This window comes from Coturnix japonica, chromosome 5 (genome assembly GCF_054131305.1).
Source record: "Coturnix japonica strain WE chromosome 5, WE-NBRP24, whole genome shotgun sequence".
NCBI lineage: Eukaryota > Metazoa > Chordata > Aves > Galliformes > Phasianidae > Coturnix > Coturnix japonica.
The window spans coordinates 16,036,429-16,050,281 of NC_140667.1; the positions used below are offsets into that span (position 1 = coordinate 16,036,429).

General features: G+C 41.4%; 1 protein-coding gene across 9 annotated transcripts in view; it reads left to right on the top strand.

The window, feature by feature from the left end:
* Positions 1-212: 212 nt before the first annotated feature.
* Positions 213-13,853, top strand: part of DENND5A (DENN domain containing 5A) — a 51,907-nt gene continuing 38,266 nt past the window's right edge. For 2 of the 9 annotated variants that reach the window (XR_014947064.1, XM_085550130.1), the window contains exons 1-2: positions 213-485; positions 13,652-13,723. Coding sequence is in view for 8 of the 9 variants with exons in the window: in XM_085550130.1 (XP_085406256.1) it covers positions 377-485; positions 13,652-13,723 (181 nt within the window). In the remaining variant the exon portion in view is untranslated. The remainder of the gene's footprint in view (positions 486-13,651; positions 13,724-13,853) is intronic. The other 7 variants (XM_015864056.3, XM_015864059.3, XM_015864057.3 and 4 more) reach the window with 5 other exon arrangements.

The following is a 13,853-nucleotide window of genomic DNA, read 5'->3' on the forward strand; positions in this document are numbered from 1 at the left end:
GTAATTCAAGCAGAAAACAAAGCAGAACCCCAGCTGCCCGGGGTTCGCTCCTGTGACGCCCCTCAGCCGCCATCCCTGTGGGCTGTCTCAGCTCCCGCCCTCAGGGCCCCATCCCGCTCCGCCTCCCCTCCGGTCCCAGCAGCATGACGTCACCCCGCGCGCAGTGCGCATGCGCAGCATTGCGGTCCCTCGGCCCGCGCCGCCCCCCTCCCCCCCCGGGCACAGCTGGGGGCCGTACCCACAATGCCGCGCGGCGCTGCCCGCTCCGCTCCATCATGGAGGCGGCCGCCGCAGCTGGCGCAGCTGGCGCAGCCCCGCCGCCCGCCGCCGCTCGGCCCCGCAGCCCCTGAGCCCCGCGCAGCCCTCGGTCTCCAGCATGAGCGGCGGCAGCGGGGGCGGCTCCTCGGCACCAGGCCGCTTCGCAGACTACTTCGTCATCTGCGGGCTGGACACCGAGACCGGGCTGGAGCCGGACGAGCTCTCCGGTGAGTGCCAAGGGCGGGGGGGGGGGAACGCTCTAGGAACGAGGAATCGGATTTTAGACGTAAAGTGGCGGTTGTTTTACTTGTTCTGTTTTTTGATTCTACGTGGGATACGGATTCTCTTCCTGCAGCACCTAATGGAAATAGTGTTAAGAACGGTTGGCTGTGTGTGTGTGTTTGCAATGTCCTGCAGCACAGTGCCAGAGCTGTCCTTTAGGGCCACCCTTTATTGTGGCAGTGCCTTGGCCTCACTTCATGGTCTACAGTTGTATTGGATTGCTGCGTGTTCAGAAAGGTGCATCGCTGCCATGGTAAAAACTTGGCCTCCTTATTGCCTGGTTGTATGGTTGAGCTGCTCATTATACGGTTGGTTGGTTAACTGCCTTGATTGTATCATGTTTATTTGTTTAACTAACTTGGTTGTGGAATATCCGCTTGTATTGCATCTGTCTTAAAAGCACCGTGTGAATTAATGCCTGTTCCTTGTAGAGTGAAACGTATGTTATGGAACTCATCCCTTGCAATAAACTCTACTCAGCTTGGGCTATGCTGATAACTTTCTTCTTTTAATGACTTGAAAGACAATTTTTCCTCAGTTCCTGATGCTGAGCAGGACCTTACCTTCACCCCTCTGTATGTTACAGTGTCTGCAGGCTGCAGTTTGAGGATCCTATGTAGTCTGCACTTTAATGGCCTTTTAAATTGCAGCAGCAACTCAGTGTGAGAAATACAAGAGAACAAAATGCAACATAACTTCCTTGAAGGGCATAGGTGATTCCATTGTCATTTCTAAATTAAATCACAAGTGAGCAAAGCTTCTGGATGAAAGCACTTTCTGATGTTAATGTTGTAACCCATTTTCTATATGTCTATTTGTGTAACGTAGCGCAAGGCTCGCTTGCTGGCAGTCTCTGATTTCAGCGGGCACGTGAATAACTCCCATAATGAAATGCAAAAACATGGTGTTCCTTTGAGCTGGTTATCAGACAGTGATCTGGAATAGAGATCAGCGCCTTTTTGTAGCGATTCTGTTTGAATCTGCAGTTGTGAGGGCTGGAGCATGGTGTTCTGTATTTGCTTTCCCTGTTAAGGACTGCACCTATCGCGTCCACTTTGCCCCATCTCATGGTGGTAGAGTGTGGGCTTGGGGCAGGAATAGGCGCACACTGTGATGGGGAAGGCTGCTCTGTGGTTTGAGGAACAGGTTAAGAATTAAAAAGAAGAAGGAGGAATGGGGAGAAGGAGAAGAAGTTGATACTGTTCCAGCATAAGAGCTAGCCAGAATTCCAGTGCGTTTTGTTGAGTTTGTTGTGTCATTAATAATGCACAGCAGTGGCACAGATAATGCTTTCTAAATCATCTTTTAGGTTATAGCCTCCTCCAGTGCCCGCTGATACACGTGCAAAGGACCGCTGTTGGTTTCAGTGGGTTTTGGGTCAGGCTTTGAAACACTCTGTACTTCCTGGAAGGTTTTCCTGTTTGAATGAAAGGGTTATTGTGGAGCGGGGCTTTTTATGTGGCTGCATTTGTGTTTTGTTTTTTTTTTTCTTGACTTTTCTTTCTGTGCTGAAAAATAGGACCTGAATCCTTACCTTCCTGAGACAATCTGCTTCCAAAGCATCCCTTGTTGGGTTACGGCAGCAGCCCCGGCTGCCAGCTGAGGCTGCGTGTCCCCGTGGGACTCCCCTGCGCCATGGCCACGGTGTGCAGCCGGCACAGCATGATGTCATGGCTGCCCTGCCGCAGGGAGCTGCCTGCTGCTGCGGGCACCGGGTGCTGCTGGCAGGGCAGCCAGCCGGGCAGGCTGTGGGCATGGCAGGCCTTGAGCTGCGCTGTTCGTAATGCAGCTTCCCCGCGGGCTTGTCGGTGGAGTATAAGAGCAAGGATTCATGCTCGGTCTGGTTCCTGCTTGAGCAGACACCTGCGGTAGCCTTTCTCCTTTGTGCGTTGGAAGCTTGCTGAACAGCACAGCCGTGATGGAAAATGCGCAGTTGATGCCAGATGTATACACATTTATGCTGATTTCTATTAGTGTGTAAAATGATGTTTGTTTTCTTGTGATATAATGAAAAATAGTGTTTGTAGGGCTCTCTATTTAGCATGGGCTAAAGATATTTTGTGTGGCTTAGGTTCTTCTATGCACAGATGTGAGGTGGTTATCTATCATTGTGTTCTTAGCAGGGGGGGACCTGTTAAAAGTAGGAGGAAGATTTTTGCTAGAGGGATGTAGAATAAACAGGTAATCATACAGCTCCTGGGGCTTAGATCTTACTGAAGCTTCATCCAGCAGTGGTTTCTGTGCTGGACTGGTGAGGGTTGAGGTATGTTTCCTGATGATGACAAGGTGTTGGAAGTGATAACGAATCTCTTAGGTGCTTTGCAGTGTTTTGGGACAGATACTTCTTCAGAGAGGAAATGATGAAATACATCAATTACCAACAACCTTTGTGTGTTATAATTCATAATGCTGCAACATCGTGGTGGGATTTCCTAATCTCTTTTGAAGAATGTGTCCTCAATAAGAGAACAAAGTGGTGCCTTGTCTTTCTGTTGGAACCTCCACTGTTTTGAATTGCTTAGATGAGTGCTGAGTGATGGTGAAAGCAGTACTTGTGCTGCAGTGAGCTGTTAGGATTGTTATTCCACCTTCTTTTTCTCTAAAGATTTTGTTTTCTCCTCCTCTTCTGTAATGTGTTAACTTTTACCAACCACTTGCCAGTAGTTTATTATGTCATGGCGTATCAATGGATGAACTTGCTGTTGCATTACTTACATGTACATTGCCTTTATATAATGTGAAATTCAGATATAGATGCCTGGTCACTGTATTCTCATCCCATGCTTTGGGTATTGCACGTGCCTTTGTAGTCGTGAGTGCTGTATTGTAAAGATGATAGTAGTTACTTTGGGAATAACAGCCTTACAAAGAGATGTAGCTGCAAAAACAAAATGCTCCTAATCTCTGAAGAAAAGGATGATGATTTACAAACAGGATTATTGAATAAACGAGAACCAGCCAACCAAAAAAAAACAACAACCCAACAACAGCAACAAGAGCCAACCAAACCCAATCATGTTCTGGAAGACCAGTACCAACAATTAATGTGTCACCCATATTTGTTTCTGCCTTTCTTCCTGGTCTGAACAGACCATAGAAAGTGTGGTCCTGAGATGGATTTATTCCGTAGGTAAACTTTTGTTTCTTTTACCAAGATCTGTGTTTAGTGCTTTGAGTTGTCCATCTGATGGTGGGCTTCATTCTTGAAGGAAGATTAGGAGGAGGCATGTATTCAGGCTTTCTCCTTCCTGTAGATACTTCTAATGTGCTTTTTCAGAATCCATACTTACTTTCTATTTACTCTACAAAAATGTAGTACTATTTTAATTATCCTTAATCTCCCATACCCTTGCTTGTGTTTTGAGTCCAGTGGTGATGCACACAAGATCAGTGTGCATCAGTGATGTAGCATCATGGGACTGATCACGGGTAACACATGTATGTGCTGAGACACTAGCTGCTTTGTTAGTGCTGGTGTGTGAAATTCTATGTGATAATGTGTGGTAGTTTTTTAGCTACACTCAAAATTAATCTGACAAACTGATGTGAGTGCAAGTGTTTCTCCTCACCGGTAAAAGAGAAATGTCTCACCTCATCCCTCTGCCTGTAATTGAAGTGTCATTGTTTTTCTGTTTTGCTTGGTTCCAGATTAAAATGTCAACTTACCTTCGTACGTTGCCTTTTGGTAGCGTGTATTGTGGTGACATTCTGTAACAATACAGTGTGTTTTAAACTATGGGTATGATGATGTCATTGGGAGCATTGGTCAGATATACAAACCAATGAATGCTTCTTAGTAGTTCAGAATCGGTACGGCAGTTTCCTGCAGTAATGCTGTTGGCTCCTGTGTTAGTCTGCAAGTTCAACACGCTTAAGTACTTGCAGGTTTTCAGTTTGCCTTAGAGGTATTTGTCATAAGTGCCTCAAGGGAAGGCTGGAGAGGAAGAGCAAGTGCAGAGCAGCAGAAAACCCTTTCTGACTGATGTTTGGCTTTATTTCTTTTATTTTATTTTCCTCTTTGGGACGTTTATCTCTGGGAATTAAATAATGCAGTTTGGGGTTGGAGCCCACTGTGGTTTTTGCAGGGAAATATGGTCTCTACAGTGTCGTTTGTTCCTTGGGTAAATAGTGCGTGAGTACATTTTGCTACAGTAACAGTGCCAACAGTCACTGCAGAAACTGTGTCAGTAGGAGCCACTGCTTAATTTCTCTGTAAGCTGATGTGTTTTCTTCCTTTTCCTTTTGCCTCTCTTTGTCCCTAATATAGATGGCACCAGTACAAACATTGCACAGTTTGTAGTGCACCTCCTCCCGCGGGTGTTCCCTCCAAGGCTGGAGGAAAGCTTTTCACTTCCTTTGCTCCTCTGAGGCTGCTGGCTGAAATGTTGGCTCTGTGGAGGCCCCTCTAGCAGCACCAGGGCTCAGATCCTGCACTGTTCTCACACAGGTCACTGTGGATGGGCTGTAGGTATTGACAGCTTTTGGCTGGGCTTACACCGGCACATTTGAAATGCTTTAATCCACATAACAGTTTATTCCACCGCACCCTGCCCCCTCTGTCTTTTCCCAAGAAGCCTGAGTTGTTTGCTATGTTTGAGTGCCAAAAAAGATCTTTTGTCTCTTTGGGAACTGAGGCAGACGTGCTAGGGTAGCTGATATGTGGAATAAAGAATGGGAGAGCTGATGTAAGGGGGAAGCAGCTGTGCTTTGCAGCACTGCATTTGAAGTTGGGGTTTATTAGGTGATGTTTCTATAACACCAACTGTGTGGTTATCCCGTTTGCTTTAGAAAATCTTTCCCCATGTCCCAAAACACTTCCTTTTCCCGTCCTCCACTATTCAGTTATAGATTCAGCTTATTTGGAAGGATCTTAATTGAAGTGGGAGGAAGGGGAAGAGTTACAGGTTTTGTTCCTAGTTTCAGAGTAGACTAATGATGCTAAGAATGTGTCATAAGAATGTGGTGTACAAGGCAGACTTCTGAAACCTTTTTTTGAAAGGCATTGGAGTTTCACATCCGTAAAGCAAGGCGTACAAAGGTGAAGTTTTAAGATTTTCTGTTCCTTTGCTCTTTTCTGTTTTGTTTTGTGTGTGTGTTCCTTTGTGGTTTCTTCTGCACGAGAAGAGCTATACAAAGAAAACCTTACATGGATTTTATTCTTGGGCAATACCGACACTTGCAAATAACAAAGCAGCATTTTTCTAAACCTTTGAATTATTGATCCTGTAGCTGTTTCTATCTGCCTTTTGAGCAAGTGATGTTCTACTTGAGTGTTCTTGGTAATGCCTTCTCATACTTCTCTTTTGAATTCCCTCTGACCTGCAGGGCTCACGTAGCAGAAGTAATGCATGTAAAGTGACAGTGTCAGAAACAATTACTGAACTGATGTGTGTTGTACAGTAATTATTCTCTCTGAGTTTCTTGACAAGCCTTTTGGATTTGTGGCTTGTAGTTGAGTTTGCTGTGAATTGGAACACTAACCCTAGGAGGCATAAAATATTAGTGCACAGAGAAATGATCAAGCATTCAAACACAGACTGACGAATGATGAAGAATTTACTTTGAGTGCTTCTTCTAAAGGCTTCTTTCTCATTATTTGTAGGAAAATGTTGCCTTGCATATTTGATGGACAAGACTCCTTTAGCTTCAAACCTTACTGTGGAAGTGTAGAATATTGCCTTATTTACTTTATTTAATGATTGTATAATCTGCCACAGTCAGGTACAGCGTATACCTTTGTACTGCATCATTTATATTAGTACTCAAATATCTCAAGAGAGAAACTTCATTGCATTCCATGGTTAAGTGATCTGCAGTCTGGCAGCAAGGCAATCCTAACCAACTTTTTCATTTGCGTGTAGGGAAACGTTTCAAAGTTTAACTGAGTGAGGAAACAAAATGGGCTCACAGAGACAAAATTTCTTTCAGCATGACTTCAGAAGAGCTTGGGAAAACACTTCTTGCCACTGTACTTGCTACTCTTTGTATTTACAGTTGCAGGAACATGTGGGGTTGGATGCTGAGGTTGCTGCAATGTACTGTACTGAGCTATGTGTTGTGTCTGACCTTCGTGAGCCTTAATTTTTGTCAACTATCTACTATTTGCATATATTACTTATTTCTCATTGACTTGCTACTTTTGGCAAAGTCTCTTACCACTGTTATGTCCTGGGTTTATTTTCCAAGCCCAGCACTAACTCACTGAACTGCCCTCAATATTACCTTGGGGAGAAGTCCCGGTACCAGCTCTAACCAGCATGGGAATGTTGCGACCCTTTCTGGCTTACTTATGTGGGTGGTTTGAGATGTTGAAATGTGGGAGACCTCATTCTGTAGTTTCACTGAGGACTGGTAAAAATTCTACTTATCAGCATCGTTTCTGAGAAAAAGTCTGGCAGAGATTTTGTGGCAGCCCAGGCCAATCTTAACTGTAGGCTGCTGTGGTCTCCCACCTTCTATTCTTACTGTGATTGTGTGCCTTGAGGACTGGCTAGTTCTGTTGGACATGGATCACTGTAGCAGGTTCCAGGAAGCATCAGGTCTTGGAATGGGGGAAGAGGTTGGCAGTGCACAGTCAATAACTGAACTGGTACATTGCCATGAAATGCTGCACCACTGGGGGCTATAGTCAGAAAGATCCTCAGTCTGAGGAACAGTTTGCAGAACCTGAGCTGACCTCGAGCTCGTAAGGGTTTTGTAATCCAGAGGGTGTGTGTTACTTGTGCTCTGTGAGGTTGCTTCTAGGACTGCATGTTCATTGCATGCGTGGAGCTTTAGGCAGGTGTCACAGTGTTCTTCTCTCCCGTGGAAGTTCATTTGGGATCTGCGAACTGAAGAACCTGACTCCTCTGGTCTTTTCCATTTTATATTTCTGGTACTCTGAATTCTGTTCTATTCTGAAGATAAGCCATTGTTTTTGTTTCTTAGTGTTTTCTTTTGCATGCATTTCAGCTTTGTTCTGTAAAGCACAGCCCTGCTCCCTGCTGTGGGTGAGAACACGCCCGTTATTGTAATTTTGAATGCTGCTTCTGTTTAGTTGAAAACAGAGCAAAAGGTCTTTTTGTCTTTTTGCTCTGGCTAAGGCAGGAAAAAAGTCTTGTAAAAGATTTTCATTTTTAAGGACGGTTCCTTGAAAACTTCCATCAGGCAGTCTTAGCTTAAATCTATCACATCCATCTTACTATCCTGTGCTGCGTACACTGTATTTCTCTTAAAACAAACAAGCAAACAAAAATACACCAACAACTTAAGATGCTTATAAAGATACGAGCTGGGGATTTTCTTGCTGAATTTGTAAAAAGCTGCCTCAGATTCTTGTTAGTTTCTTGTACTACTTCCCTGACCCACCTCTTCCCACCTTCATTTGATCTATACCAGAAGAAGAAACGATTTTCATTTCCTGGGCTTGCAGTCACAGAATGCAGATGTTATCAACTGGTTTTCTTTGGTGCTTTAAAACTATTGCTGCAGTTTTTGAGAGTATTCCTGAAGAAATGTGGTGGTGTGTTTTGCTATCAACCTGATGAATACTGACTTTAAATTTATAGATATCTGCTTGTAATTTCTTATTTTCACTTGTCATAGAGAGCTTAGAAGAATATGTGCCAGTGAAGGAATGGATGATCAAGATATTCTTTGTATCCAGTGACATTTACACCAGATATCCAGTTACACGGGGAAAGTAACTTATTTTTTTCTTTCTGTGTACAGTGAGGTTCTTTGTGTTACAGTTGTTGAAAAGCTGAAAAGAAAAAGGAACTGAGAAAACAAAAGTATCTTTTCCAGTAAGCAGATCTGGAATTAACCTGGCTTTTTGTCCTTCTCATCTTTCTGGTGGCTGCAGGAGGAAGAAGTATATTATTCATTGAGTGTTATATGCTGAAAGGAATGTGTTCTCATGGGGTTGGGATAAAGAGCAAGTTTGGGTTCCTTGGGTGACAAACAGGCCAAAAACACATGGGAGCCTTTAATTGCACTGGTTATTCTCTTTGCCTTCTCTCTGCTTCCTCTAAATAAAATCTTTTGTTTGTTTGTTTTTTACAGCTGAAGGATGGCACTCCAGCCAACCTACATTTCAATTACACTTAAGTAGAGGGTGCTGTGTCCCCTAACACACGTTTCTACCTTTGTTTTAGCAAGGCAGATGGAGGACTTCCTTTGCCTTTGTGCTCTTTTCTCAGCCAAAGCAGAGCTGTAAGTTGCATAAAGGAGTCTTTGGAGGGAGTCACAGCTGTGAATGTTGTTGGTTGTAGACTTCTTATGAGTCCTAGGAAATAACAGCCATTAGAGACAAGAGGCAAAACCCGAAATTCAGTGCATGTGTTGGATGTGAAACCTCTCATTCCAATTGCTAAAGCAGTGATACTGTCAAAAAAAAAAAAAAAAAAAAAGAAAGAAAAGAAAAAAGAAAAAAAAAAAAGTGATCCTGAAGATTTTTCTCATATAAATAACTTAAACCATTTTCAAAACAGTTAAAAGTCCCAGATTGAGCAATAAATTAACTAGTCCAGCCATCACTTTAGCTTGCACTGTCTGATGGTCTTGCCAGCAGTGAGGGGAAATAGAAGTGCAGGACAGTAGGTTAGTGTGTCTCAGCATAAAAGAGATGAGCTCTTTTCAATGTGTATCCAAGAAAGAGCTTCTCTGGGAAAGGGAATCCTCTGATGAGAAATGCATGTGGTTCTGCTTAGGGAGACGGAGCTGGAAGGAAGGAAGCAAGTCATAATGTGAAGGCATTTGTCTGCTGATGGAGTGACTGCTTACAGATCTTGCAGCTGCATCTTTCCTTGAATCATGGCTTTTATCCTTTGAATTCTCATTCAGTGACTTTCTTACCTTAGTCTGCCAAACTTCTATTATTTCCTATTTTTGTAGAGTTTTGTAGTTACACGTAGATCAACATTTGTTAAAGAAGGAATCAGAGAAAGGTATTTTTTAATTTTCATTCTTTTGAAACAGTGGCTAATTATTGGTATATTAATAGCTCTCTAGCCATGCATTGCCGGTTATTTTTGTTTCAATTTGGACCAGGGATTCTGTGATTTTAGAGCTGGAGTGATTCTTGTGCTCAGTAATTATAATTTATAAAGATAACATTCCTTTCAGAAAAATGTCTTTGTATCTGTTACCTCATTGCACATACTGAGAAAGTGATTGCTGGCTGAACTGGGGATCCTGCTGCTGTTTTTGACACCAGCTGCTGGTTTTAGATTTAGCTCCATTCTAAATGTGTTGTGGAATGCTTCCATTCCTGTATTTTTGCAAATAGTTTGGACTTTTTTGTATGTGTTGTGCCCCGTGACAGGCAATTACTCTGTTTTCATCCAGCAGTGAGAAAGATGCATTTAAAACCATTATATGGTATGCATTTTCACCCAAGTGTAAATGTTACTATGTGTGCTTTAATGCATTTTCAACATTCAAAGCAGGATAAAATTAACATAACATGTTATTCATATATGTATATTGTATCGTGTTACATAGCATCTGTGTATTGAGTTGGTCCTGTAACCTGGTTTGCTGTGGGCTCTTTCAAAGCACAGTGGAGATGCAGTATTAAGGCAGCTAGGCTGTTTTCTGGATGCTGTTTATAATTCATGCACTGTTCACATCCCTGTGTTGGCTGACTTCTGATTTGCAATCCATTCTTTAGAAAACCTGACTCTTTGGCTGTGAGGGCCAGCCTGATCTTGAGCCCTAGTAGGGTAACTACTCAAGCTGCAATGGGTCCCACCGTTGCATGACTCTTTATACTGTGGGATAGGAAACGAAGAGGTAAATGGTATGGTTGTAGGGTTCTCTAGGGACTCTTGAATCCTAACTTCCATTTCTCTAGTGTGCTGCTTAACTCAGGAAAGCAGCCCAAAATGTGTGGTTCATAATTGCTGTTGCTGGTGCAGATTACTGTTATTCTTATACATTTGTTTAGTTACAGTAACATGAGCTGTTTGTGTTTAACGTGCTTTACATTGATTGTCGTAAGGCATTCATGTACCGCCTGTGTATGCTTAAATGATAATGTCCTTATGTGGAAAATACAGCTCTTTTGTTTTGATTACTTACCATCTCCAATATAATTTTCCATTAAAAGATGTCACGTATGTGGTAAATGTATATTGAAGCTTAGTGGGTTGAATGAGTAGCAGGCTATATCACAGGAATTTAAAGAAACAAGCTGCTTGGCATGATAAGGGCAACAAACTGCTTAATGAGAAACAGTAGAGCTGTGTTTTATAATTATTTTGAGCAGGTCAACAGGCTCAGTGAGCAAATGAAGGTGGCAATATTAACAATTCTTGAAAACCAGTGTTGCGTGACCACTCAGTTCTTCTCTCAGGCACTTGTAGTAAATAGGGGAGCTGTTTCCGAGTTGCTCTTTGCTTCTGCGGCAGGAAAATTGAGCCAGTTCTACCTCTCTAATATCCATTCAAAGCCTTTTATTTTTTCCTAGCTGGTGTTCAAGGAGAGATTTCTGTATAGTTTTTAGCCTGGAATGGTTGTTTATTTTAAGAGTTGTGACACTGCAGTCGTATTCTAGAAACTGAATTCAAATGATGAATTGATAACATATGTAAAAACCTATGGTTCAGTTAAAAAACAAAACCAAAAACTTCTCTCTAACACTTGTGGGATACGTCGTTTTTATCAATTTCTTTTGCATCTTTATTTTCTTAGTTTTAGAATAAAACTGTCAATTTCTGATGTTTTTCTTCCTACTGCATTTGTTGAATTGTTTTGTTATTCAGAGTTTTTATCAAAATGCTTTCAGTGACTACTAAATTAATCTGAATGTCTCATAGAGACAGATCTTGAAACCTTGGGTTATTTTTGCCTACTGGAAATATGCAGCAGTTGGTGTTTTGCTGGAGCAAGAAGTACATGTGAGAAGCTGAGAAACTTCTAACCAGTCATACATTTAGGAACTAAGGGTTAATTGGATTTGGACACTGAAGTAAAACCATTCTGTGTGTGTGTGTGATTGGATTCCTAGTGGTAACTGCGAGATGATCAGTGAGGGAAGTGAAGGGGAGCCTAGCAATGGACCTGCTGGTGCTCAGATCTTCTTTGGTTGTAGCAGCCAGAAAATAGGCTGCTCAGTGACCTGGAGTCGAACAGATCAACCTTCTGTTCTAGGCCTGAAATTTGCAGATGGTGTTGGTGAGTTGTCACTTGAGTTTCCTTCCCTATCAGAATCACTTGAATTCAGCTTTTCTCATTCTGAAGGTCTGGTTGTTTATTTTATTAAAAGCATTGCGATTTAAAAAAATAAATAAATAAAAGTAGATAGTAAAGAAAAAAAGAAATAGTAGATGTGAGACTGCACTGATGTGAAGAAGTCAACAAGATAATGTAAAACCAGAGCAGAGTGTCCGTAGGATAGGAGTGAAGGTGTGGAGGCTGTCTGACTAGAGCAGTGCCTGTTCAATAGCTGAGTTGTTTCTTTGATTACAAGAATGCATGTATGCTTCTGTCGGAATCAGGATTTTCTTCCGAATAGTATGTGGGTTTCCAGAAATCAGTTTTAGTATTTACATTAAATTTTAGACTGATTTTTAGATCTAATATATGTACAAGTGTCTTTAGAGAGAGTGTGCGATGGTGGAATTTGGGGAAAGGCTTTTTAAAGTAGATTAGCATCTGTTTTGGGGGGCTTGTTTTTTGGTGATTGTAAAGGAAGAGCAGCATAATGAGATTTTTCACTAATGATCATCATAGTGAGAAGATTTTTATTCGAGAAATTGTCTCATTCTTTCCGAAATATTCATGATCTTGCACGTAGGTGAACCCAGTAATTGTTGTGTGGTTTCCAAGCTTGGGAAAAAACCTTCAGATATTTACTTGTTTAATTACATGGGGGAAGGAAAACAAACTAGCTTAGTAAATGATGTTTTTCCTCAGCTATAATAAAAAGAAAAGGCTGACAAAGAAAAGAAAAAGACAAACAAGTCTTTCCTTTAATTTCAATGCTAAAAAAATTGAGATGAATGAAATGTGGGAGCAGCTTAGGTACCGTGAGACCTGTCCTAGGTCCTGATTCAGGACGAGATCCCTGTTTGAGGTAATAGTTAAGTCAGACTTAAAACCAAATGCAAACTTAGGTGACTTGTGAACTAGGGCTTCTAAGCGTACGATGGAAACAAAGTTTTCTTTACTGTAGTGGGGTGTGTTTACTACGGTCTTTCTTGTCTATAGACAGTTATAACTATCTCTGAATGGCTACTTTGTGAAAGTAACTGAATGAAGATTCTATTTCATTTAAAAACTGAGTTTTAAATATTACTGTAGAAGTAGAGAACAAACCCAATCAATTTTAAAATCAATTTCTATTGCCTTGTAATTGTAGCATGCAAGAAAATAAGTGAGGAGTTGAAGAGTGTTTTCTCTTTTGCAGGTGTTGCTGAAATAGTTTGATTTATTTAAATTGTATCATTTCATGCAATTCTGACTGATTGTTAGTGCAGCTGCCAGCAGCTGCATGATTGCTTAGCTAATTGTATTCTAGTAAGATAGCAAAGCTTATTTTTAAGATCCGCAGTTGTGTGGTTTTCCTTTGTTTTTTTGTTTTTTCTTTCTTATTTTTTTTCTTCCCTTTCTCTTTTATTTTATTTATTTATTTTTACTGTGGAGTTACCGAGTGGTTTCACAACAGACCTTCATTGCTCTAGTGGAAATTTAAGAGGCTGTGTCAACCAATCTTTAGTATGGCTATTAAAAATTAGAACCATGCTGCTTAAATCCATTTACTTCTGTAGGCCCTGGGGTGGAGTTAATTTCATCGTCTGCTCTTTGGGAGTATCTTATATTTTGACATGTAAAACTGCCATTCGTTTGTCAGGTAATTAATTACTATTGCTGTTTTGCTGTTGTGGTTGTGTATACAGGAACTGGGAGCTTCTGTTACATATTGATAGTCTCTTTCAAGAAATACCTGTATGAAATGTGAAACATATATAAGGTTGTATATGTACAGAGAACATAGAAAAGTAGGTCAATTATTTTGCATGTGAATTCAGTATAGAATATGTACATGTTTTTTACTGGTGTGTTAGCTACGCAATTACAGTCAACAGTATAAATTTATAATGCAGTGTTGTTTTTATTTGTTATATAGCTTTATGCCAGTATATACAGGCCTCTAAAACCCGAGATGGTGCCAGCCGTTTCATTTCAAGTGCAACAGAAGGTAAAGGAAAATGCGTGGGGAAATTTAAAAACAGAACAAACACAATTTTCCATTCTCCTGCTACCCTCTCTTCATGGGCGCTTCCTTGGTTCTTGATCTTTTAACACTCTAAGCTCTCTCTTCACAGCTA